The sequence below is a fragment of the Epinephelus fuscoguttatus genome, linkage group LG12, assembly GCF_011397635.1.
Source record: "Epinephelus fuscoguttatus linkage group LG12, E.fuscoguttatus.final_Chr_v1".
Classification (NCBI taxonomy): domain Eukaryota; kingdom Metazoa; phylum Chordata; class Actinopteri; order Perciformes; family Serranidae; genus Epinephelus; species Epinephelus fuscoguttatus.
In genome coordinates this window covers 15890097-15915936 of record NC_064763.1, presented here as the reverse complement: position 1 = coordinate 15915936, position 25840 = coordinate 15890097, and the positions used below count along the sequence as shown (strand labels likewise).

Sequence of the window (25840 nt, the reverse complement as noted above, 5' to 3'; positions counted from 1 at the left end):
CCACCCCGGCCAGATCCCCTCCCACCTCCACAGGACTGGAGCTGATGTTGTGGTGTCCCAGACCTGTAAGACGAAGAGGAATGATGCATAAATACAAATAAATCCTCAGTTTTAAAATCGAAAATCTAATCTAAAATAGATTCAGATTATAGACAAATTAAGGTCTTTACACAAATAAAACAATGAGTAAAATCAATAACTTTAATAAAAGAATGAACACGTGGGCAGAGCACAGAGTAAATCTTTGTCTTTGATGAGTTATTTATGTTCAGAACATTCATGTGATTAATCGTGTGATTAACTGCATTAAGGTTATATTGATCTAAGACGCAGATTATGCTGCACAAGTAGTTTGAGTTGGTTTTACAATGTTTTTACTTAATGTAGTTAGTGGTTATTCAACTTTGTCTCTGTAGCAGAAACACATTTTTTATCTGGTGCTTTAAGTTAAGAGGACTGACTGCTGTTTGTCCGAGTGGCACCGACCCACCTGTCTGTCCATCTGCACCCCATCCACATGCAAACACTTTTCCTTTCTCAGTGAGGAAGAGGCTGTGATCCTGTCCACATGCCACCTGGAGACAAACAAAAAATCCCTTTAAATTAAAAGACTTTACATTTAGCAATCAAGCAAATGCACACAACACACGTCATGAAATCCAATCACCTTACAGTTACATGTGTACATGTTCAGACTGAAACTAGCTTATTAAAAATGGACTGGTAGGAAGAGGAATCAGCTGTTTACTGAAAGGAGTTCTCAGAAAATCTGGACTCGATCTGGGTGTGAGTGCACCTGAAGGTTTGGAGGCTGGGATAAGACATGCTGTCATCACAGCTCACACAAAGGCTGCACTCACCTGTGTGACCCTGCTGCCGAAGCCTTCTATCTTGTGAATGATGTGACTGCCACTGTTTGAACAGGAGACAAAAAAAAAATAAGTGATCCATCACTGGAGGACAGCAGCGTCTTCAAGAGAGGTCACATCATCCTTCTCTCTAAAGAAAATAAATCTCAGATTAAAAATAAATAAATAAATAAATAAAAATCAAATGCAAACAGCTGAAGAAGCAAATTATTCTTTTCAAAATTTAAGTTCAAGCCTCAGGAGTAGGGAAGTTCCCAAGCTCAAGAATATCCCTTTGCCCTTAAGTTGAGGTATATTTTGGACCTTTAAATGGAGGTTTGAATGAAATGAAGACAAACTTTGTCTTAATGTTTGAGGAGCTTTGTCAATAATCCTGAAACATCTTTCTTACAGCATTTCTGTCAATATCATGATCCACAGAAATCATCGCCAGAACTACAGGTACCAAAATTAGACCTTATTAAAGGTCAAATGTTCTTTCAGGTTGCTTTCACACCTGCCCTGTTTGGTTTGGTTCGATCAAACTCAAGTTCGTTTGCCCCCTTAGTGCGGTTTGTTTGTGATGAGAACGTGTTCCGACCTGGATCTGAACCAACTGCAGTCACATGACACATAGTTTGGGTTAAACATGAGCATGTTACAGTCCTGGAGGATTATTAATGTGCACCTCCTCCTGTACTGCCTTAATATGCACATTCAGCACATCCAATGCATCAAAACATTGTTTTCTAGTTGGAGCCGCGCCTCGTTTTCAAACTGTATGGTTTGACTAAAATGAACAATGACAGCAATATAGTCCACGATGAGCAGCGCTAAAATCAACCTGCGTAGTTGTCCCTCCATTGTGACATTAGAAAGTGTCACATTTATCTTGCAAGTGTACTCTTCTTCAATGTTTGGTTTACTTCCTGGATTTTTCCCACATGGAAATTCTGACCAATCAAGAGCAGCTTTCTCACACAAGGTATTTGATCTGGTCCGTTTGTTAATGCTGCCGTGAGAACATGAACCAACTCTAGGCAATTATACAACTTTGTAATAAAACTAGTCTCTGATTCAGACCAAAGCAACGACGACGTAGCCCACTGGTGAATGAAACCACTCTGACTGGCAGTTCAGCTCAGCACATGAGAAGAGAAACGGAACTGAGGAAAGTAAACAAAGAGCTTAAGTCGAGAGGAAGTGAGACCAAAACAAACTTGCTATTTGTGATAAGGTTTTTTTTCTTGAGTCAATGAGCTCTATAGCAGAAACGTTTCGTGGTGCTCTGTTCTTTTAACATTGGATTGTGTTGTTAATGTGCTAACAGGCTAACTAGCGTCAAGACGTCTTCTGGTTTCCCTTTTTGAATGATGATTAGTTGGCCGTCAGCTGTAGTGTCTGTGACACGTTCATGTGCAACTTTTTGGCCGAGACATAGTGACGTCAGGCTACGCAGCAGTGGGGCCTTCATCTCTGCTAGTTCTCTGAAGTCAGTTTGGTGTGTCTGGGAGATGGAGCATTTGACAGACTGAAAATGTTTCCCAGTAACAGGAAAACCATGATCTTAGTAGAAAAAAAGAAAGATCTTGAAATATTTATAGGCTGTGTTTGTGTGTGCAAAATTCTTCAAGACAAACCTGTAAACTTCGTCTTCAACTATCCGTCTTCCACACTGGCCGTACGCATTGTTGCCCATACTGAAAACTATTAGAGAAAACAAAGAAAAACGGGATGAGGGTATGAGACTTTAAGTTTCACTCAGTTTGTGAAGCAGATTTTTAAACTCCTGAATATGCCAACTGAGCACCAGTTTGATAAACCCACCTAACCTTTATCTATTTAAGTGAAATGTAAAGGTTTTATCATCATATGCATGCTGCAAGGCTGTATTATTATAAAATATATTTAATATTATATTATTAAAAAGTCAAAGCCCCGAAGCAACCTTTGGATGATAAAAAACACAATTACATTTTTATTAGTTTTATTCCCCTTCAGATAACATTTGTAGTGGGAAGAGAGGTTTTGCCCCAAAGGAATGAGTTGATTAATAAGTGCTATAAGAAACAGCTTCATTTCCAACAGTCACTTCCTGTTATTCACACTGACTACATCTGACTGTTCTGTTAAAAGTTAAAGTCACACTATAGGTCAGCAACGATACGAGCCGTTCTCCCTCATCAGAACAAACTACAGTCAGAAATATGGCAATTATATAGTTACATGCCAGGTAGAACATGTACACCTTAAAACGTATACTGTTGTTGCTTACTGTTCATAAGTAAAAGCCGACCCCAGATTCAGTCTCATTTGGCGTGAAGCGCTCACTATATTTACATTTTCTCAGCACTGTGTCTCTTGAATGCCTGCTGCTTACAGTTTCGCACCTAGCTGCTAACTTTTTATTAAGGCCTTACCTCACCTGAGCAAGGTGGGAGTAAACGCCATAGACTGTATAAAGTAACATGTAGTTACGGTAATGTCACGCATTGGTTTGTAGATTGCTGTTTGAAACTTTTAATTTGGAATTCCCGCCGTCGCCATACTGTTTTTTTGGGGGGGAGTATTTGGACCATATTTCGTCGAGAGGGTGGCACTATGGAGGAGTGAGGGGTGGATCTGACTCAGAGGCCCATGCTATTGGGCAGCTACACAGTTCTTCATGCCACCTTTTCATTTTTACACAGAATCAAATGATGGTGGCATCAATCCGCTCCAGTGCGTGTCTTTAGACAGCATCATGTAACACAAGAACATCTCTTTTTTACCCATTGTGTATTTTCCTTACAACTGAGGATGTTGGGACTGCACTGTGAGACTGAACTGAACTTGTTGAAAATAAAATTAGGTTTCGTCTGTCTGGCTTAACGTTTTACAAAGACTTCATTTCAGGACTGTTACTACCTCCGTTCCTGCTCAGAGACGAGACCACTCAGTCCCCTATTTTTTGAAATCATTGCTTATATACAGAACAGCGAGGCGGCATATCGGCATGACATTCCTGCTTTGAACAGGCAGTGTAAAAGTGGCTACAGACTGCGGTGACACCTCACAGACAGTCTGTCAAGCGGCTCCATCCTTAAATATGCCTTACTTTGGGCCTTAATAAAATGTGAACTGGTGAGTTATATAAAAAATAATTCAACATATACTTGTCATGAATGTTGAAATTTGTCATAAAGACCAAAATCTGTTTTTGTACAAGACTGTAAACATGTTTATTTCTACTGTAAAGTTGGGCATTTTAACATGGGGGTCTGTGGGGTTTACTAGCTTTGGGCACCTCTAGTGGCCAATCCAGGAACTGCAGTTTTGACAATTGTTTTTTTTGTAGATGAACTAATTGTTTTAGCTCTAGACTGCACTGCATGTGAGCCATGACTCATCGTTCTCTTTTGAAGAGCAGTACTACAGCCAAAAATCTAGCAATTTAATGTCTAACAGCAAAGTACACACTAAAAACAATATGTTAAGACCTAAAACACTCAGGAATGCAAAACTCTTAAATTCTCTCTGTCCCTTTCATGTTATATTTCTCCTATTAAATAAAGGCAACCCCCCCCTCTGTATTCTGTTTTACTGAACAGTCTAACTGGTCTTTTAAGAAGAGATTCAACAGCTGCCTGATAATCATTCATTAACAGTGAGTGGTAGATGGAGGATGTTAAAAGGACACACAGTGTGACAGGTGGTTGGTAACAACACAATACCAGGTGTTCTTTCTCTTCCCACAACTCTCTGCTGCCACGTCTCCTCTAAAAAGCCTCCAGTGATTTATGGCTCGATGTTGAACAACATGTACAGCAGTTAACTGTGGGGCTGGTGCAGTGAAGTGTGAGTGTCTTACCTCCCTCTTGATCGGTGAGGATCAGAGAGTGAGCACGGCCACATGCAACCTGAACCACTCTGGTCTGCAGAGGCTGGGCGAGAGGCAGAGCCACCGGGGATGGCTCCAACACGAAGTCATAGCTCTGATCTACAGTGACAGGGTATCAGAAAATGAGACGATGTCAGGCAGGGTACATGTTACACTGACATTATCGATGTGGTAATTCCCAATAACCTTCTCCTGTATTTGGGCCAGCTTCAGGTGAACAGACTCAATGAAACAAAGAAGTAATACAGTGTCTGCAGTCTGGATTTTAGCTCCCAAAAACTATTATTTGACTGAAAAATGTCATCCGGCAGATGGTCGACATGATAAAAAAACAAGGTTTATGAAGACACCATATTGTTGAATTCCAAATTCATGATAGCTACTTGGCACATAATCGAGAAAAATACATCATTAGTGCCTGAAAAAAGAAGTCAGGAAAAAGGTAGTCATCACTATATCGTTTAAAACTTTGGCACTCTATTTAAAGGATCTATAAAGCATGGTCTAAAGTGCATTTAGGACATGTCCATCTCCACTTACGCTAGTTAAACTGGACGTAATCTGTTGCCAGGCAACCATGTCATCACCCCCTTACCCTAACCTTCCCGTGCAATCAATCTACTGTGTCTTATTATTTTTATTCATTTCACAGTGATCAGTATCTAGGTCCTAAAACATTGAGGCAGAGGGTACTGTCTGTAGCTCTGGTTGAGGGTGAGAGGCTGTCAGTAAATAGTTTGTTGGGTACAGGGAAACAGAGATCTGTGTGGGTACATGAGACCCTAAAAAAGAGGGTGGATCATGGGGAGTACCACCAGTTGGTCCAGGGGCTTCTCCTCCACGATGGCCATTTCCAGGCATATTTTAGGATGACTCGGGGGCAGTTTGACATCCTGCTGTCTGTCGTCGGGCCCAACATATCAAAAATAAATGCAAGCTACAGGGAGTCCAGTGGTCCTGCCGAGTGACTCCACAGAAGGCCTGCCTCTAAAATCGTCAGATTCGACAAAGGGGAAAAAAGCAAAGATGACATGGGGCACTTTTCCACTCTGAGTTGAAGTTTCATCAACTCAAGGAGTCCAGGGCGCTCCGACAGAAACTCAAAGCATGTAGCGACACAAAAACAGCTCCCAAAAAGCTTCATTCTCATTAAAAACAATTACAAAAGGCCGCCTCCAGCTGCTAAAACACTTTTTGTGTGATCAGGGCCTTGAAGTGGATTCAGACAGCAGCTCTGCTTTTTGCTTTATTCACATTTTACAGGATGTAATTAAAACGTTTCTCATTGATGTTTTATTTCACCTCTCCACACGTCCCTGTGTGTGTAACAAGGGAGTGTACGCACGATTTGAACCCACCCATGTTGGCACATCTTACTATCTGAATAATGCGCCCTTTAAATAGCAGGAAAACACTGCACCATTCTGACTCTAGACCAGGTTTCTGTTGGTCAGTGGTGCAATCACGTAATTTCTAATTTTAAGACCTACACGTTCATGGGCGCACAGATGGATGCTAGTGCATTTGCTCCGTACACAACGTGGGTACTGGTCATGGAAATGACACCTGCGTTGGTCTGAAAGTAGAAGTCACAGTTGTGCTGTGCTGTGCGGCACTTTGTGCAGGGTGTAAAATAGGCCCATAAGTCTTATTAAATTTGTATAGTATTGTCTTGGCATGCTGTAACTCTCTTTTTCAGGAATCTGGTTTTTTTTTTACAATCAGCCTTTTTTTGTTGATTAATGTGACTTTTTGCTATTTTTTTCAGGCTGTGGTGATGTCCTACCATGAACTGTACACACGAGGTCTTCATGATGTAACAGTTTGGTGCCCCTCTCTTTGTCATGTTGGCAATTTCCCTGAAGAAGACTCAACAGAGTCAAAACGTTGCTTTGCTTTTTTTTTTTAAGTTAATAACATTTTGGGAGCTAAAATCCAGTGTGTGATGTGACATTTGCTTAGCCTTTCCATTGTTGAGATTTGTGTTTTTGTACAGTAGGTGGTACTTTTTCTTTGTCCATCTGTTCTAAGGACACAGTATGTCTGGCTGCTTATGAGCTCCAGAAACTGTTGAGTGTACATTGATTACCAGCTATTGTCACTACAATGGCATGTCAACTGATTTAACAAATAAAATGGCTCACTGAAAAACCTGATTTAAGGTAACCATGAAAAATAATCTTCCTAACTTTATGGACTACTTTATTTTAAAGTACCATTCAAGCAAGTTGAGACTGCAAAGTTCTGACATAGGTCTGAAAGCAGCATGAATTTTAACACACACACACATCCAGCAGACTCAGAGCAACACTTGCATTCATAGAGCTGTCTTTTGTCTAACTGGTTAATGTAAATCCAATATTCGCTCTCCTTTGTGGTGGTAAGCAGTATTTTTGTTTTTATCTTACGGCGGCTGTGTTGTGTGCGTTGGAAGCCCAGCTGAGAGTCCTTGTTCAGGCCCATGCCCCACAGTTTGATCACATCTTTGGTCGGAGAGGCAATGAGAGTGAAGCCGTAACCACAAGCAGCAGAGGAGATCTAGAAGGAGAGTTCAGTCTTAAATACATATATTTTAACACGTCCCTACGAGTCTTCTGGGCTACAGTAGAAGATTTCACCAAATATGCATCAAACATGTTGATTTCAATTACACTTCACACTTGTCACTGACACGGACATTATCAAGAGCCAAAACCTTAAAAGGCTCCACATGAAGCTCAGCAGAGCTGATCATCACCTGCTCTGCAGTCTCCAGCCGGTAAGGAGTCAGCTGATATTTGCAGGGCTTCTTCCTGCCGCTGTCTGGCACCACAAAGCTGGGGATACCCAGAGCACCAGTGAAACTGAAGCCCCACACAAACACTTTGTGGCTGGGCTTTTTGTGCTCGCCGACGTACTGAAAAACTGGACCGCTGCTGGTTTTCTCCTGAGGTCTGGATGCTTTACTGAGTGTCGCATACCCACAGACTTGAAGCCCTTTGCTCATGTGTCGAGTGCACAGTCGCACACAGGAAAGAGCCATCCTGCAGAAAGAGACAGACATCACTATATCACTAGTTTGGGGTGTAATGACATGAGAAGCCCATTTTAAACATACAATTTTATGGAGAGGGATTATTTTCAGGATTTCAGATTTAACATTAAATGTATCTGAACAAACTGCACTACTACTTCTTTATAACTGTCCTTGTTATATACTATTACAGCTGTTGTTCATTAAGACTTAAACCAGTGTGCAACAAATTGTAAAAATGTTTGTGAGCATCCTGCAGCAATAATAACACAGTATAACATAACATTGAAAAATAGATCCTACATAAATAAATCTTTAGATTTATTAGCTGCAACCGTACAACTGTGCGTATTAGGTGATGATGAGGAAATCTAACTGTGCCAAATTTCGTTCACTTATTCGCACAAATAATGCTACCCTCATCACGTTGAAAATAAAGCCATACATATTAGGAGACTTTAATGTCTTTGAAGAATGGTCAATGTCTACTGGTAAATTCGGCTTGATGCTGGTCTGTTAAGCAGCTCTACATTTTAATTAAATGACACCTGTTAACTACTTCATCGCCGACGGGCCCAGTAGTGACAGTTAACCGTTAAAGTTAGCGTTAAGGCAAACACCGACGACTCCAATATAGGTTAAAATTATCCAAAAATGTGATGTTTGATGTATGTAATTAACGCCGAATGAGAAAGCGGCTCATGAACATTCGTTTTAGACAACTTACAATATTTTAATACAAGTAGATTTTTGATAGTATTCACGCGAATATTAAATTATTACTAATGTGAGCGGAGTTTCGCGGCGTGTTCTCTCCGCTTTTCCTCATGCTCGTGTGAACTTACCTTTGCTTCCTGTGATTACGGAGGTTTTATGATGTGTTCAAAGGGATGAAGAGCTAATTTGAGATATTCAGAAAGTGACGGGAAACAGCAGAAATGCTAATTATGTATGTCAATGTCATTGTAGCGTGTTTATTTATCTTCGGCTAACCTAGTTAACCCGGGAAGAGGAAACAGCTACTCTTCTTCTACGGTTCTTATTTCCTCTGACTATCAACATTGTTCACATTAGAAAAGCATTGCGCCACCCGCTGAACCGGAGTGTATATGCTGATACCACACTAAAAATACTCTCACAAATAAAAGTCCTGAAATAAAAGTGTTATTTGAGTAATAGTTTGACAGTATGAACAGAAAAATGTACTTTAAGTAGTAAATGTAGACAAAAAGTGATCTAGATTATTATTACTCTGACATTAATGTAAAAGTAGGATCTTGTAGTAGTCTGTTGAAGTGGAGCTCATTTTGGACTATTAACTAATAATCACTTTATCATGGATTGATCTATTCTTTATCGTTTCGATGGATGTTTCACACACAGAAGATCTCACAGAGAACCTCACCTCCCTGCCCTTCCATGCGCCTACATAGAAAACCTAAAGCAGTGAGAGCAGTAGCAAAGACCCCCCGGAACAGAACAGAACAGAGCAGCATCACTGACAAAAAGAGATGACACTGATAAGTCAGACACAGCATGAAAAGGAGGAGCTGGGTGGAGGCACGTTGCAAAGCAGCTTACAGAGGAAGCAGCAACAGTAGGCAGGCCAGAGCAGTTTAAATAGGGCGCCCTGAATGAGATTTGCTAATTGGTTGCATAGAAAGGAATCATGTGATCTATCAGATCAGCTGACTCCCTTCCATCAATCAGCTGCTACATCAGTTGTTTGGGTTGCCTGAGATCAGCCAATGTAGCTGGGGTGTGAGCTGAACTTGACATTGTGTCCTGCCTGAACTAATGCTACGCCCAATTTTTCTTAATAATCTCAAAATCAGGAAGGTTGGCTACTACAGGGTCAAAGGATTGCTTACAGTCAGAATTTAGATAAACAAATACCACAGTGTAAACTGTAAACAAACTTCCATATTTGGATGAAACTAACCGTGAGCTTGAAGTACAGTAGAGGTTCTTTAAGTGTCCACGACTGACCAATAATCTACTCTTGTGTCAGATTAGGGCGACTCTGGAAGTGGGTTAATGCTGCAGGACTGTACAGTGAGCACATAACCTTCGCTTCATAGGCGTTCGTTCAGGTGCCATTCACCAACAATGGCTTTACTGCAGTCTTCACCACAGAACAACAAACATTTTTTGTTTTTTACTGACTATCATCACTGTTTGCCGTCTGCCATCTTCACCATGACACCTTGAGAGAGATGATCCCCTCCGTATACACCAAGAAGCACACGTCACACCCTCACAGGTTACCCACAAGGCTTTAAAGAGGAAAAAAGGGTGAGCTGATAAGACTTTGATAAACTCAACAGTGATGTTTCTTGCCAGAAATCACGACCAAGTTACTCCAGATCATTTACAGACCTTGTTTGACACCCACTAACCATATCACTATGCAGAAGGAAGTGTGCATCTACTCATGAATAAGAGGAAAGTGCTTGTAACAACACGAGATGTAAACATGAATAATGTCCTCCTTGGCTGAGCTGTAACAATAGCTAGATCAGTGGAAGAAAATAATTCTGTCCCTGAAAGATTCTTTGTGAAATCTAGAAACAGTAAAATAATCAGCATTAAGAGAACATAAAGGACATGATGGAGTCATAAGACCGAGAGTGCAGGAGGGAACAACCAGAAAAAAGTTGGCAGTGTACATTTCTGCATCACGACTATGTTACATTTGCACATTATTATGTGGCGGACAGGCTGAAACTTTACATTTCAACAACACTGTGGTTAACGTGTGGTTAGGTTTAAGGACACGTGTGAAATCAGAAGGTGACGGGTTCCTCCATCAGAAAATTTTGAGCATCAAACACTGGATTTCTGCATTCTTGTGACTGTTTATGCATCAATTTGTGCATTCTCTGCACCAATTTATAGTGTAAATGTCTTTAACTTTGGCAAAATAAATCGAGTCCTCACTTTAGAAACACTGATATGGCTCATAAACATACATTTTGTTCTGGCTGTTGGGCCAGAAAAAAAGTCTCGTAAAGCAAAAGGAGGATTTTATAACGAGCTCTTGCTTGTTGTATTGGTAGTCAGTGCAAAGACATCAGGTTATATCAGGGGTGGGAAACCTGTGGCTCCAGAGCCACATACGGCTCTTTGGTTGAAAACATCTCTTTTGACAGTAAATGTTGCCGTCCCCTGGGTTATATGATCAAACTTCAGTTTAGTTTTTCATCAGTGTGAAACAGCTGCAGCTTCATATCAGCCGTCCCGTCTAAAAGCAGGTATCTGCAGAGACTGTAATCCTTTAAGAGGATCAGGTCTGAGATCCAGGGGGAAGGGATAAAGGACCCACTAACTGTCTATAGTAGCCTGCACATGGCATTTCTGTCATCTTCACAGAGTGAACATGTGTCTGTCCCAAATGTGCTGAGCTGTGGGCACTTTGCCTTCTGCCTTTTTATGGAACGTAAACAGTGATGGAGGCCGAGGCTGCGTACGACTGCTGGAGTCGTTTTCTACACGTATCCTGAATATTAGGGACAGCTGAGAGGAGGAGGGGTTAAGGTAAGCTACTGTGTGTGAGGGCGGGGTGAACACATGACAGCTATGTCTGTTTTTTAGTGTTACTCAGGTCAGTGAAGCATTAACGCAACACTGGGTGAAAGTTTGGGTGGAAAAACACTAATAGTGGTATCCTAATTGTAACTGTTATACACTCCTTTTATTCTTATTTAAGTATTTAAAGGTCCAGGGCAGGGGTCTAAGTATAGACAGTGCAGGTGGTGCGGTTGCTTTGGGGCCCATGAGGTGGGGGCCTATAGAGACAGTGAGCCCTCCAACAATGTGTTGGGTGGAGAATCAGCCCTTATGAGTGATTGCCACCTTAAAAATATGCCTGTGTTCAAAGAAAAACTCTCATGAAATTACTAACAAGAGCTTTGTCATTTTATTTCTTCATTTGTAAAACAGTTGATAGCATCTATGACAAATTATATGCCTATTCTATCACTATAAATCAACTGCTCTATAAATCAACTATTAAAATTGTTAAACTACATTAATAATTTCTTAATTTCTATGGTATTTTTGTCATATACAGATATGCAATGATGATTGCTGGGTAATATGTATGTTGATGTTATCCAGTGTCAAGTCTCTGAACATGTGACGAGACGATATGTGCACGGTAGCGTGCACTGGGGCCCATCCTAACTACCTTACGCCACTAGTCCAGTGTGTGGGATTTGGGTGGATATGTCGGTAGAGATGGAGCATATCGTAATGAGTAGCTTTTCTTCAGTGAATAATCACCAGAAAATAAGAACCACTGTGTTTTAGTTACCTTAAAATGACCCATTTAAGCGGGTCCTTGTCCCCCGAGTCCGCCAAGTTGCACCGCCATGTTTCTAAAGTAGCCCAGAACAGACGAAACAAACACTTGATCTTGATGGGGCCATCTGCGTTTTCGCGTCAGCCACCATAGTTGGCAATTCCTCCGCAACAAGAGCGTCGGATGAACTCTTATCTTATTAAAGTGGAACTGGTTTATTCAGTGTTTTTACCAGTTTAAACCAACTGGTCTGTTCGTCATGGACAGGAAGAGACTTCTGAGGATGATTCGGAATTGTAACCGGGAGAAGTTTCAGCTGGTTGCAATCTGCAATCCTCACCAATGCCACAAAATCCCCCTAAATCTTTCACACTGTTCCTTTATGAGCAAATACTGTAGAACTTCAATTAAAAGCCTCGTCCCAGTTAAACACCCAGTCTCTTTTATTAGCCCGGTGTAACTACACATTTTGACAAATAAAAGCCTGTCTCAAACAGAAGCCTGGTCTGGTTGCCAAGCAGTTCATTTTTATAGAAGTTCTTTGGAAGTACAAAACCGGATTGTTGACCACCCACTGGAACTTACAGTTTGATAGCTGATATGGAGATGCTACACTTAGCTTGGTTAGATTCTCCACAATTCAATCGTCAGGTTTTACTGAAACCATGAGCACCATAGAATAATTCATTCAGATTTACTGGACTCTTAAACAAGAGATAAGATTAATGTCACTCCAGTTTTCCAAGTATGATCGGGTGAAATACTTTTTGCTGGGAGGCTCCACTAAGAAAATATGGTAAGAAAAATATAAAAAGACATATAATGTATAATAAAAATAAATAAATAAATAAATAACACAAAAAAATAAAATGTAATGTCTTCAGTAAGCCCTACAGGCTCCTCATGAAACTGATAATCCCTTTGTTGATTTTAAAATGTGTTCAGATTTCACACATTGACACAATGGAGACATGATTATCTGTGATGGTGACATAAATCCAATCGTCCCACACAGACAGCCATGCCGGTACTGGAGGTGATCTGCAGCCTGATTGGCTGGTTCTGTCTCTACCAGTTGTTCTGCTGTACCTTCACTCAGCGGGGGCCCGAGTGGAACTGCCGGCTGGTCACTTTGTCCCATGGCGTCCTCATAGTGCTGCTGACAGCATACGTGCTGTTCATAGACGGACCCTGGCCCTTCACACATGCAGGTCAGTGCTAGGACGTGAACACAGTGAGGAAAACAAAAGGTGATCTGGTCTTTGTGACAACAGCATTAACAATAGTCCAACTCATTATGACTTTAATTTTAGGTTATTAGTATAATTACAGTACACAGTCTGAGATGAATTGCTTTACACCACAAAGAATATTGCTTTATGGTACAAAGTTTTGTTTTTAATGCTCCTCTTCCCTGACTCTTTCTCATCCGTCCCCTAGGAACAGAAAACACTGAGCTCCAGACCTTCTCCCTGTGTGTCTGCCTCGGCTACTTCTTCTTCGATATGGCCTGGTGTTTGTGCTACCACACCGAGGGCCCCGTCATGCTGGCACACCACGCTGCGAGCATCGTGGGCATCCTCCTCGCTCTGTTCATGGGGGTGTCAGGCTGCGAGACTTGCGGGGTCATCTTTGGCAGCGAGATCACCAACCCCCTGCTGCAGACCCGCTGGTTCCTGCGGCAGCTGGGCCTGTATGACAGCCTGCTGGGCGACGCTGTGGACTTGCTTTTTATCTTACTGTTCGCCACCGTGCGCGTGGGAGTTGGCACAGTCATGTTTTACTGTGAGCTAACCTCTCCCAGGACCACACTGATCATGAAGCTTGGTGGCGTGGTCATGTACGGACTCGCCTGGGTGTTCATGGTGGACATCGCCAGGTTTGGCTACAAGAAAAGTAGAGCTAAGTATAAAAGGTGGCGAGAGAACCACAAGCTGAAGGAAATCAGCTCAGAAAAACTGGACGGACATTCAGACAAAAGTGACTGAAGGAAAAGAGAGACACAGGCTTTTAAAATGTGTGTGCTGCCTCCAAGCTTCTGTAGTTCTACAGGTGCTGTGGCATCAGTACATCAATTATACATATTGAATTATATGAACAACAACCCTGATTCCAAGAAGGTTTGGAGAAATCATAAATCCTTTTTAGAAGGAGCAGATGTTACCTTAAGCTAGCTCGGGCCATGTTAAAGTTAACAGTATTTTACTGGAGTAAGGTGAGCTAATTGTTAGCGTGCTTGGTTGCTTTGAGATGGTTGTCAGAGATGGTAGAGGTATGATCACATAATCCTGTCTGAGCTATAACAGGTGGTGTGTTCCACGTTTTATTTCCCAATCGCTCTTGGAAAGAAGAATAGAGAACTGTAAACAAACTGTCACCATTGGAAATCACGGGTTTCGATTCAACACCAGAAGCTGCACACATAATTCACGCAAGGCATCATGGGGACTAGGGATAATTTTCATGTAGCTACCATATTTTTAAATTAACCTCAGTCCACCAAACCTGTGTTCACTTTTATTTTACAATAAAAATGTTTTCATCTGCACCTCAATGATCTGCTACAAACTGTGTGATGTATAAAAGGAGTGAGAAAGTTCATATGTCAAAATAAAGCTTTGGTGGAAAAAAATGTTCTGTATTAAAATAATAGAAGTGACCAAATGTCGCAGTTTGTTACTTAATTTAGTTACTGTATTCAATCCCACATATACCAGCTTTCTGCAGTAAATACACTAGACCTGTGGTTTCCAACTTTTTTTGGCTTGTTACCTTTTGAAACAATTCAACTCAAAGAACCTCATCAAAGTTTACATGTCTGTAATTAAATCAAAGAGGGATTGTCACCTTCTACTGTTGTTTAACTTCACTTTTAGCGGCCTGGGGCCTCATCACAGAAAAATATCTTTACTCATCCTCTTATCTGAAGTTTCAAAGATAGGATAAATCCTGTCTTCCTATTACACAAGCAATTTTTTAACCCATGGCTGTGTCCTGTCCTGTCCTGTCTTAGATGTCTTTTTTTTTTTTATCTTAACTTCAAAAATTCAAACTGTAAATTTGATTCACCCGTCCTGTCATGCCTGTATATCTATGTTTAGATTGTACTGGTAGGCTACTTGAGATGGACGAACCATAATACTGTATCAATAGCTCTCACTGGTCACTGGCCAGCTAGACTGCTACCACAAAAAAGACAGGCGTTCGATTTTAGCAATGGGAAGTTGGAGGCACTAATCAATTCAGACCTGCTTCTCTGCTGGGTTTAAGGCAGCTGGTAGTCTGTAGGAAAGTAGATTGACGTACCAGGTATTTTGAATTTTAGCCATGTAGTTTTTTAACATTTATTTCAAATGCATTTTAATATTTTGTAATTAAGGGTTTTTAAGATCATCCATTTGTGTGTCTGCAGAGCATCAGTGGTCCATTAGCTGCTCTTGTGTGGGACTGTTTACATTGTTTGGTTTGGTATTGTTCTTTGTCTAGTTCAGGCAAAAAAAAATGTGTGTTGCCCTCGAGGTGGACTCGTTTCCTTTCTTTAATTTTTGTTTGTTTTATCTGCCTGCTTCCCCCACTAATTACAGGAGCGTATCCATGTTCTCAGGGTTCTATGTTCTCCACTTAACCCTGCAAAAAGGTTCCATGTTCCCCACTTACACAAAAAAGGTTCTATGTTTCCCGGGTTCTATGTTGCCTGCTCAACCAAGCGGGAAACATAGAACCCTTTTTGTGTAAGCAGGGAACATAGAACCTTTTTTGCAGGGTTAAGTGGGGAACATAGAACCCGGGAAACATAGAACCCTGGGAACATAGGGATGACCCACTAATTACCGACTCACTCAGGTTAAACCTAGTCCGACGTTCAGGGCAGGCTCCAGGTGTTTTCAGTGAAGACAATCACAAGTGGAAAATACTGAACGGTGTCAGCACTTCAAGTGCAAGACGTATTGATTGCAGTGTGCACTGGTGTGACATTGGAACTTAAACCCTGCCTTGACAGCTGTGGGGCCAATCCTGAGGAGGGTGAGGTGGGAAAATATAGATTGTATGTCGAACGTCTGTAATAAAAACACTGTCTCTCCTTTACCTAATTCCCTGTCATTTCTTAAGCTAGAGAACTGTAGTGGATGTAAAATTGTGATGTTATTGCGTTGACAAAATCTGTACTCAGACAGACAGATAAACACCTTGCAAAATATTTCCCAGCTATGTGGTAGTTTCTGTTAAAATAGGTGTCATGGAGAACACAATTTTCTACAATGACACACACATAGTCGTGGCCGGTCGTAATTAATCGCCATGGCAGTTTTCATCCATTAACACATGGTCTGGGAAATGTCAAACGTCATACGGTTCAATAGAGTTTCAGTAATTATATTTCAGTGTTCGTGTTGTTACCAAACTTCACTGTCATTGCCTCACAGACCTCACGGTTATTGTTTATTTAGGACAGGGTTTATGCCGTCTTAATTTAGGATTCCTAATGTGAGATCCCTCAGTTAGCAAATTTCTGTTTGAAAATAAGACAGGATTTTATTTTTTCTTAATGCAGTGAAGAACCATGTTTTTTTTGTGATACAAAAAATCCTAAGTGTCATCTTAAACTGAGATAAGATAGGATTTCAGATGTAAGAATTTTCTGTAATGAGACCCCTGAGGAGATTAACCCTGTGAAACCTGGAGCGACATCACTTTTCTTGTGCTGCTTTCACACGTCTTTCGCAAGTTTTTAAACCTTTGAAACCTGAGCATATTGGTGCGATTGCTTTAAAAAAAAATATGATAAGAAAGGCCATGAGCAACTTGTGAGAAACATCCCACAAACTGCAAAAAAAATATTAGATTTAGAAAATTATTTTTAAAAAATGGTGAACAAAGAAAAAAGCTAGGGATAAATTACATCTATAATCATTATTATTACATGTTTAAATTTTTGGTACAGAATTATTATAATTCTTAAGCACTTTTTTTCCAGGTAATTTCTTTTTTTTTTTTTTTTCAAATTTCTTGCTAATTTGCTAATCTTGTTTATTACCTTCCTCCCATGTTTTTGAGGGAAATCAAGCCAATGAGCTCAGGTTTCAAAGGGTTTACCTGTTAAAAAACAGAGATAAACAGAGAGAGAAATGTCCAAAAATTCTTCTTGTCAATCATCTCACGACCCCTCATGTTCATCTTCAGAGGGTCCTCATGCACAGGGTCGGGCGCTGGAGCACCAAATGTGTATTAATCCGCATCCAAAAATAGTCCCCAACAAAAGATGGACAAACCCCACTCCCCACAAAAGACCAACTAAAACTCAAATTTCTCTTTTCCCCCTTCATTTTTAACAACAGCTCAGCTTTAAATCTCTGCACTAAAAGGAGCGATATGTGTTCTCAACAGACATGTTAATAACAGGGTTAATAACAATGTAATAAAAATAAAACATTTTCAATAGAACATTTATAAAACAGATTAATGCTGACACTTCATCCTCCTTTTAAGCAGTTTGTGTTAAAACATTACATGATCGCACGGTGTAGAAAAAACACACACAAAACCTTTGATATACAGTCGTAATTGTACATTATATTCCTTTACAATGAAAACAGTCCACAACAATCTCTTTGTGTCTATATATTCTTTTCAGTTTTTCTTTTTTTTCGTTATACTTCATCCAAAAATCAAAGCCGTAATGTCGTCTGTGCAGTCCTGTGGCGAGAGAATATTTCAGTCTTTTTCAGTCTGACCATTAGAGTGAAGTGCAGATGTTTGATGGGTGAATCTTTGTACCTAACAGACGGGTGTTACAAGCTGAAGACGGCTTTCATGAGAAGCCCATAGCAGAAATGATCCTGGAGGAAAACCTTCTCTGAGTGATTCAGAGAAATAAAGATTAACGTGGTTTTTAGTGTTGGGTGATGAATGACAGAGATGAAAAACTGCACTCAGGTTAGTCAATCGCCTCGCTGTGCACAACGTCAGGAGGCCGGTGGAAGTAAGAAAACAAATGGAAAATAAATTCTAGAATAAAATTCAGTTCAATAAATTCACATGTGCACACACTCTGAAAAGCTCACAGTGACTATTATTTAGTGAACTGTGCTTCAGCAAAAACACCAGCAGTTACACACAATGTGTATCAATCTTTTTATAGCTGCAGTATTTTGCAGCCTACCGGGTACTTCTGATACAACGAAAAAAAACAGAGTTGTAATGCACAGTGCCACATTCGGATTCTTGCACACAAACATGTCGAGGAGGTTGTGTTTTACCTTTCCTTCTGTCTGTTCATCCCTCTCATCGTCGGTTCTGACTTTGGCTGAAATTTGGTGCTTTAAACAAGTGCTCTCTAGGAAATTTAAAACTGTTTTCTGCTCAGACACTCAAACCAAGAAAACAACCCACAACCAAACCAGCCCTGTCGCCAGAAGAAGGTGTCAGCATTATGCACTTTTGCAAACCATGAATGTGCTACATTTGTATGTTTTATATTAGTGGTTCCCAACTGGTGCAGCCACAGGATCCAGATTTCTCTTTAGTTATTAGTTGAAGGTCCACGCGGTTTAACACACTCAGCATCACACATGTCTTTGACCATGTCGTCCAGCTAATTGTGCTTTTTATGTTTTATATTTTCCAGCATCCCTTATTTAATACAGTCTTAAATTTCTACTTTCAAGCACCATATCTAACTATCTAGTTAGTCTAGTCTCTCTCAAGGAGCTGTCTGTTAGTCACTCACTCTACAGCAGGAAACTGCACTTCAAAATAAAAGCTCAGTGCCAGAAATTCACTGTACTTCAAAATAAAGTCACTTGCAGTCCGTTCAGAATGGAGCCACGACCCACTTTTGGACAGTGACCCACCGTTTGGGAACCACTATTTTATAGGTATCATATCAACGTTTGTAAAATGATGTAGGGAATGGTGGATCACCGAGTGGAGACGCCTGCCAACCTTGTGGGCAGAAAAAGCAGCTGTTTTTTACAGGACTGTGCCGCAAAACCAGGTAATCCAAGCCAAAACATGATCTTTTCTTAAGCATAACCAAGTGATTTTTTTTTTACCCACAAGTTAATCACAGCACTGTTGAAATGTAAAGTTTCAACATACAGTACAGGCCAAAAGTTTGGACACACCTTCTCATTCAATGCGTTTTCTTTATTTTCATGACTATTTACATTGTAGATTCTCACTGAAGGCATCAAAACTATGAATGAACACATGTGGAGTTATGTACTTAACAAAAAAAGGTGAAATAACTGAAAACATGTTTTATATTCTAGTTTCTTCAAAATAGCCACCCTTTGCTCTGATTACTGCTTTGCACACTCTTGGCATTCTCTCCATGAGCTTCAAGAGGTAGTCACCTGAAATGGTTTCCACTTCACAGGTGTGCCTTATCAGGGTTAATTAGTGGAATTTCTTGCTTTATCAATGGGGTTGGGACCATCAGTTGTGTTGGGCAGAAGTCAGGTTAATACACAGCCGACAGCCCTATTGGACAACTGTTAAAATTCATATTATGGCAAGAACCAATCAGCTAACTAAAGAAAAACCAGTGGCCATCATTACTTTAAGAAATGAAGGTCAGTCAGTCCGGAAAATTGCAAAAACTTTAAATGTGTCCCCAAGTGGAGTCGCAAAAACCATCAAGCGCTACAACGAAACTGGCACACATGAGGACCGACCCAGGAAAGGAAGACCAAGAGTCACCTCTGCTTCTGAGGATAAGTTCATCTGAGTCACCAGCCTCAGAAATCGCAAGTTAACAGCAGCTCAGATCAGAGAGCAGATGAATGCCACACAGAGTTCTAGCAGCAGACCCATCTCTAGAACAACTGTTAAGAGGAGACTGCGCGAATCAGGCCTTCATGGTCAAATAGCTGCTAGGAAACCACTGCTAAGGAGAGGCAACAAGCAGAAGAGATTTGTTTGGGCCAAGAAACACAAGGAATGGACATTAGACCAGTGGAAATCTGTGCTTTGGTCTGATGAGTCCAAATTTGAGATCTTTGGTTCCAACCGCCGTGTCTTTGTGAGACGCAGAAAAGGTGAACGCATGGATTCCACATGCCTGGTTCCCACTGTGAAGCATGGAGGAGGAGGTGTGATGGTGTGGGGGTGTTTTGCTGGTGACACTGTTGGGGATTTATTCAAAATTGAAGGCACACTGAACCAGCATGGCTACCACAGCATCCTGCAGCGACATGCCATCCCATCCGGTTTGCGTTTAGTTGGACGATCATTTATTTTTCAACAGGACAATGACCCCAAACACACCTCCAGGCTGTGTAAGGGCTATTTGACCAAGAAGGAGAGTGATGGAGTGCTGCAGCAGATGACCTGGCCTCCACAGTCACCGGACCTGAACCCAGTCGAGATGGTTTGGGGTGAGCTGGACCGCAGAGTGAAGGCAAAGGGGCCAACAAGTGCTAAACACCTCTGGGAACTCCTTCAAGACTGTTGGAAAACCATTTCAGGTGACTACCTCTTGAAGCTCATGGAGAGAATGCCAAGAGTGTGCAAAGCAGTAATCAGAGCAAAGGGTGGCTATTTTGAAGAAACTAGAATATAAAACACGTTTTCAGTTATTTCACCTTTTTTTGTTAAGTACATAACTCCACATGTGTTCATTCATAGTTTTGATGCCTTCAGTGAGAATCTACAATGTAAATAGTCATGAAAATAAAGAAAACGCATTGAATGAGAAGGTGTGTCCAAACTTTTGGCCTGTACTGTATCCACAACACAATAGTGTGCAAATGTTACATATCCAGGGTTTTCAGAAGTGTCCAATGCCAACATATTTTCTGACGGTTTGGTTGAACAAACATAAACTGAGACAGTCAGACTTCAGCTTTGCAAATTCTGACGTGTTCAGTTTATCAACCTGGAAAAAACTTTACGTGCACAAGCCCCTCATAACTACTGCAGGAATACCTGACAAATGAACAGTTTGGAGAAATATGCTTATTTGCGGTCTTTGCAAGAGTGAGGTGAGAAGATCAATATCACTAACATGTCTATGTGTCAAGTGCAGAGCTGGATCCTGGACATGGTTAGTCTAGCTTAGCACAAAGACTGAAAAAGTGGGAGACAGCCTGGCTCCGTTAAAGTTACAAAACAAGCCTACAAACACTTCTAAGGTCTCGTACACATGCAGTGTTTTTTTGCACCCTCGGATCCATTTTTTAAAAATGTATACACGCAAAAGGCGCACTCAAAAACCGACTCAAGCAACAACCAATCTCGCGTTTTCCAGGCGGTTAAAGACACAGCATGTGTCCCTAGAACAGAAATGTAAATTTTAAATTACTCTGTGGCTGTAGTGGGAGTTACATGCTGGATCCAGGGTTAGAAATGAGCACCAGCCACGAGCCAGATTCTGGTAAAATATGCAAGAGGTTGCTAGATTTATTTCATTCCCCAGCCAAAAAAAAACAAAAACCCAATGGTAATCTATTAAGTGGCTGGCAGATTTTGGAATCCATCAGCCACAGTGGCAGATGGACAAAAAAATTTCCAACCCTGCCTGGATCTATCTATCTGTCGCTTCAGCTATAGCACGGGTTGCCATATACGGTCGGTGAGCACAGGTTTTGGCCACTGTGCAGTTATGATGGCACCAAACGTATCTTTTGACAACAAAGCTGGACACAGTCAGCTGTTGTTCGGCAAAAAGAAATAGTTCCAGCAAGTAAATCCTCTTGAAACCATAAACTTAATTTTTACATTTCTGTTTGTGTACAGATAAAACAAATAAGATACAACGTGAACTTTAGAGGAATATATGAGCTAGGCTGAAGACAAACAACATAAAACACAAAGATACTTTTGGGGATGCTAGGGATGAATGCTGCAGTATCTTACATGATTTTTGTGCATGTTGCCAAATGTAAAAACAATTTAAGTGTTGCTTTTCAGTGCTGTTACAAAAAAAGGAAAGTCTACCTTGAAGCATTCGGAGTGCTGGGATGAATATGTACAGGAGAGGCTGTCTCTCATTTCTTTTTGCAGAATTCTATATCAAGCTTACAGCAGTGAACCTGAATAAGACCGTCTACCTTATGATCCTCAGAGAATTGTTCTGGTCGCAGTCTTCATTGTCTCTTTCCATTACTTAATGTCTGTTAATCTCTGCTGTACATCCGTGAGACTTCGCACACTCGACTTTGCCCCTTTTTCTGTTTCATATCTCCAGTGTTTAAGATAATTTATGCAGTTGATTATTCTTATCATTATAGCAAAAAGTGACTGAATTGTCCTCGAGTAATTCCACAGAGTCTCTCCTCAGAGGGATTTTGAGTTTATAGTGGGTGATAATGTCCTCCACTGATTCATGCCTGAAGTGGGAGATCTGACATTAAGCCTCCATTGTCGGGGAACACCAGTGATAAACAGTCAAAGATTCATCCGGAAGAAAGTTATCATGGAGTGGCATTAAAAACTCACAGGACCGAGAGAGAGTGAAGTTTTTCATCACTGAATCCCGTCTGAAAAACATCAAAAGAAAGTGTTTGAGATTTTATTGTAAATGTACAACAGATTGATGTGGATTCATTCAGCTGATTGTTTAAAGTTAGTGAGGGAAGTGAAACACACCGTTGTTGTCGTCAGAGTCAGTCGCCATGTCACTGTTTGTCTGTCGCAGCTCGTTGTACTTCATCTCCACCTCCTGGAAAAAAAGCATCACAACAAAATTCACTGTGGTTCAACAGACAGCGAAACAAAAGAAATGTGGCGTGCATGCTAAAATGAAGGAGCCAAAAGATGATCTCGTGATGATGGTCATATGGGGTCCATGTCATTGGTTCAACAGCCCATTGGTTCGACATCCCATTAGTCCGACTGTCCGCGGTGCTGAACGGCTCGTGGCGGGCGTATGGTGCGCCGCGACCGGCTTGAGGCGGAGCTGGCTCACAGGTTATGTGTTTGTCACTTTCTTTTTCATTTTAACCCACACTATGATCTTTTCCTGACCCTAACCAAGTGGTTTTTGTGCCTAAACCTAACCAGACCTTAACCACAGGGCATCATGATGATTTCAGAACGAACTTCGGAACAATGAGTTTAATATGGTCGGAACAATGGGATGTCGAACCAATGGGCTGTCTAACTAATGGGCAGTTCCTGGTCATATGTAGGGATGTTCCTGGCAACTAAATGAAAATTTTAATCAAGACTAGTGGACTAGTCTAAAAAACGGGAAAACACTCAGAAAACAGTCAAAATTTAGCACAATTTATTGTTAAGTATTTGAAACATTGTCCCAAAATTAGTGTGTGCATTAAGAGCCCTTTGAAGCCTTTAATCACAATCTTCAAAAACCATGTCGGATTTTAAATGCCGCTGAAGTGCGAGACACCATGCGGTATGAATGTGAACATGACGACAACTCCGTCAAAAGTTAACCACTAAAATAACATCTAAAATAAATAAACTGCCTCTAAAATATGGGGCACATTGAACCTTGCAGATTATCTGACAGAAATTATAGCAATTCACTTTTAAATTAATAAAACATCTAAATTATAATTAAATTTCAGCTGAAATGAGGCATTTTGCTCCGTGCAGTATGAATGTAAACCTGCACATTATCTGACAACAACTCACTCAAAGTTAACAAATAATATAACGTCTCAAAAAAGATTCATTGCTGCTGAATTCATTTTCTAGATCAAAGTTCAGCCAAACTGCGCTGGTTTTGTGAGAGGACATCTCTCCAATTTCCCACCATGCTGTTTTAAAACTCCAGTCTCCTCGAGCATTACTGTGGGAAGGGGGACTGCTGTCTTACCGCTCTGTAACACCCACTAGCGGCGGGTGGCTGCATGACAGTTAAGCGGCCTTGCACGTGAACAAAACACCAATTGGTTTAACCAACTAATATTTCTGGTGCCGACTAGCGAGGGGGCAGACGATTAATCATTTAGACGTCTAATTGCACACATCGCTAGTTATATGCTGTGTTATATGTCTTGCTTCGGGTTAGGGTTTTCCGTGATTACAAAAATATTACTTTCCCAGAATATATAACTCCTTTCTGTGGACTCCTGGGATTTCTAAACATAAATAAAGTTTGATTTAAGAAACAAAATTATAGATAATTAATCTCTTATATTTCATTTAATCTTTTATTTCTGTTATGCCAAGTTCACACTGCTTTCAGAGCGCTGTATTGCTCACACTACATAACCTGCTGTCTTGTAATCAGGAGTCTGTAAGTTATCATGGTTTTTACACTATATGACCTACGACAGGGAGTCACACAAGATAAGATCTTCCACCAGGAGGATAATCGATGAGTATGTCTGGTCTCCAAAAAAGCACATGTGAGGAGTAACAAGGGAAATGACCTTGCACGAAACAGGATTTTTTTTGTTGTCGTTGCCACACCTGTTCCCAAAATAGCCTGATTCCTTCAGGTGCAACAACGACTTTGGTCTACGTTGCAAATACAATACATATAGTAAAGTTTCCTGTTCCCGAGATAGCACTCTCATTGGCTGTGGTTCAACAACAGGTCCCCAATGGGTGAAGATATTATCCTGCTAGAGATGTGCTATGCAGACGATGCACCATTTTTTACATCAATTACCCACCCCGTGTTACCTTGAATTTGTGAAGAAAACTGTTCTTTTCTCACACCTCCATGGTGAAGGGAGAATCCAAAAAAGGCCAACAATCTTTACGAATTGAGGTCATTGGGGTTTGCATTTAAAACAGCAAAACTATATAAAAACATCTGTTCACAAACTCTCACACAACTCGTACAGTATAATCAAAGTCTCATTTATCCAGTCGTATACTGTTGGGAGGCATTCTTTTAATCTTAAAAAATATTTTGCACAAGACTGAACTGTAAACTATAATTACTACAAGTAGTTGTTCAGTAGAAGTACTATAGTACAAGACAGTTAAAGTACTATTATAACAGATATATATAACTACGACAGTAGCGTGATAGTGTGTATAAGGTCCCGTCATGAGCACACACAAGCTAAAATCCCAGGACCCTGCAGGTATTTTTCACAGGAAACTGAAACGGATTTTGATGAGAATTCCCCAGAAATTCTGGTTTCTCAGCTTTCCGAAAATAACTCTGGTCAGCCAGCAAAAAACAACAAAAGTGAAACACAAAATAAAGACGAACCATTTTGTGCCTTTTTGTGCAGAAATATGCTCATCTCTGCAGGTCTACAAGCATCATATTAACAATCAGACCATCTGTGTCCACTATGAGGTTGACTACTTCCAGTTGGGATTTCCCACTATGTGTTTGGTCTGTGACTCTGTGTGTGTGTGTGTGTGTGTGTGTGTGTGTGTGTGTCAGAGGAGCTAAGACATGCTGTTGGTTAAATGCGCAGTACCTTCAGATACTGCAGGTCGGCCTGCAGGAGGCGTAGGTGGGTCATGAGCTGCCTGCTGAGGTTGGGGCCACTGCTGCCCCCTGCCTGCGAGGAGGAGGACAGTAGCTTGCTCATGTCGATCCCCACATCACCTCCGACTCCTCCATCATCATCAGTGCTGCTCTCCTCTCCACCAAAATCCAGAACCACAAACCCACCTGGGTGGAGAAGCAGAGCAGGTGGAAGAGTTCAAAAATATTTCTACAGTTGTTACGCTTGTTGAGTTTGATACCTCTCATATCTGTCAGCCAGCAGACAGTTAGCTTTGCTTCAGCACCAAGACTTGAGACAGGAGAATAAAGCTAGCCTGGCTATGTTAAACAGTTAAGCAAAGTTAACCAGCTGCTGGATGTAGCCTTAACAAGCAGATATACGTGTGGTATCAATTCTTATCAAACT

The 25840-nt window shown here is 40.9% G+C and overlaps 3 protein-coding genes across 4 annotated transcripts in view; 1 reads left to right on the top strand and 2 right to left on the bottom strand.

Annotated features, from left to right (window-relative positions):
- The window catches only part of rcc1l (RCC1 like), a 21707-nt gene extending 12944 nt beyond the window's left edge, over positions 1-8763 (bottom strand). Inside the window, exons 1-8 of the mRNA XM_049591262.1 lie at positions 8587-8763; positions 7466-7751; positions 7137-7266; positions 4699-4827; positions 2489-2555; positions 861-912; positions 491-575; positions 1-63 (exon numbers count right to left, since the gene is read on the bottom strand). The exon at positions 1-63 is cut by the window's left edge and continues 119 nt beyond it. Coding sequence (XP_049447219.1) covers positions 1-63; positions 491-575; positions 861-912; positions 2489-2555; positions 4699-4827; positions 7137-7266; positions 7466-7750 — 811 coding nt within the window. The 5' untranslated portion in view covers position 7751; positions 8587-8763. The remainder of the gene's footprint in view (positions 64-490; positions 576-860; positions 913-2488; positions 2556-4698; positions 4828-7136; positions 7267-7465; positions 7752-8586) is intronic.
- Positions 8764-13065: 4302 nt separating this feature from the next.
- Positions 13066-17510, top strand: LOC125897827 (TLC domain-containing protein 5-like). The gene is made up of 2 exons (XM_049591276.1): positions 13066-13255; positions 13485-17510. The coding sequence occupies exons 1-2, from the start codon at positions 13066-13068 to the stop codon at positions 14030-14032; spliced, it is 738 nt and encodes a 245-aa protein (XP_049447233.1). The 3' UTR covers positions 14033-17510.
- Positions 17511-20654: 3144 nt separating this feature from the next.
- LOC125897806 (rho guanine nucleotide exchange factor 12-like) overlaps positions 20655-25840 on the bottom strand; it is a 52783-nt gene continuing 47597 nt past the window's right edge. Inside the window, exons 36-38 of one of the 2 annotated variants that reach the window (XM_049591241.1) lie at positions 25403-25599; positions 22635-22707; positions 20655-22525 (exon numbers count right to left, since the gene is read on the bottom strand). In XM_049591241.1, the coding sequence (XP_049447198.1) occupies positions 22512-22525; positions 22635-22707; positions 25403-25599 (284 nt within the window). In that variant the 3' untranslated portion in view covers positions 20655-22511. The remainder of the gene's footprint in view (positions 22526-22634; positions 22708-25402; positions 25600-25840) is intronic. The other variant, XM_049591239.1, reaches the window with a different exon arrangement.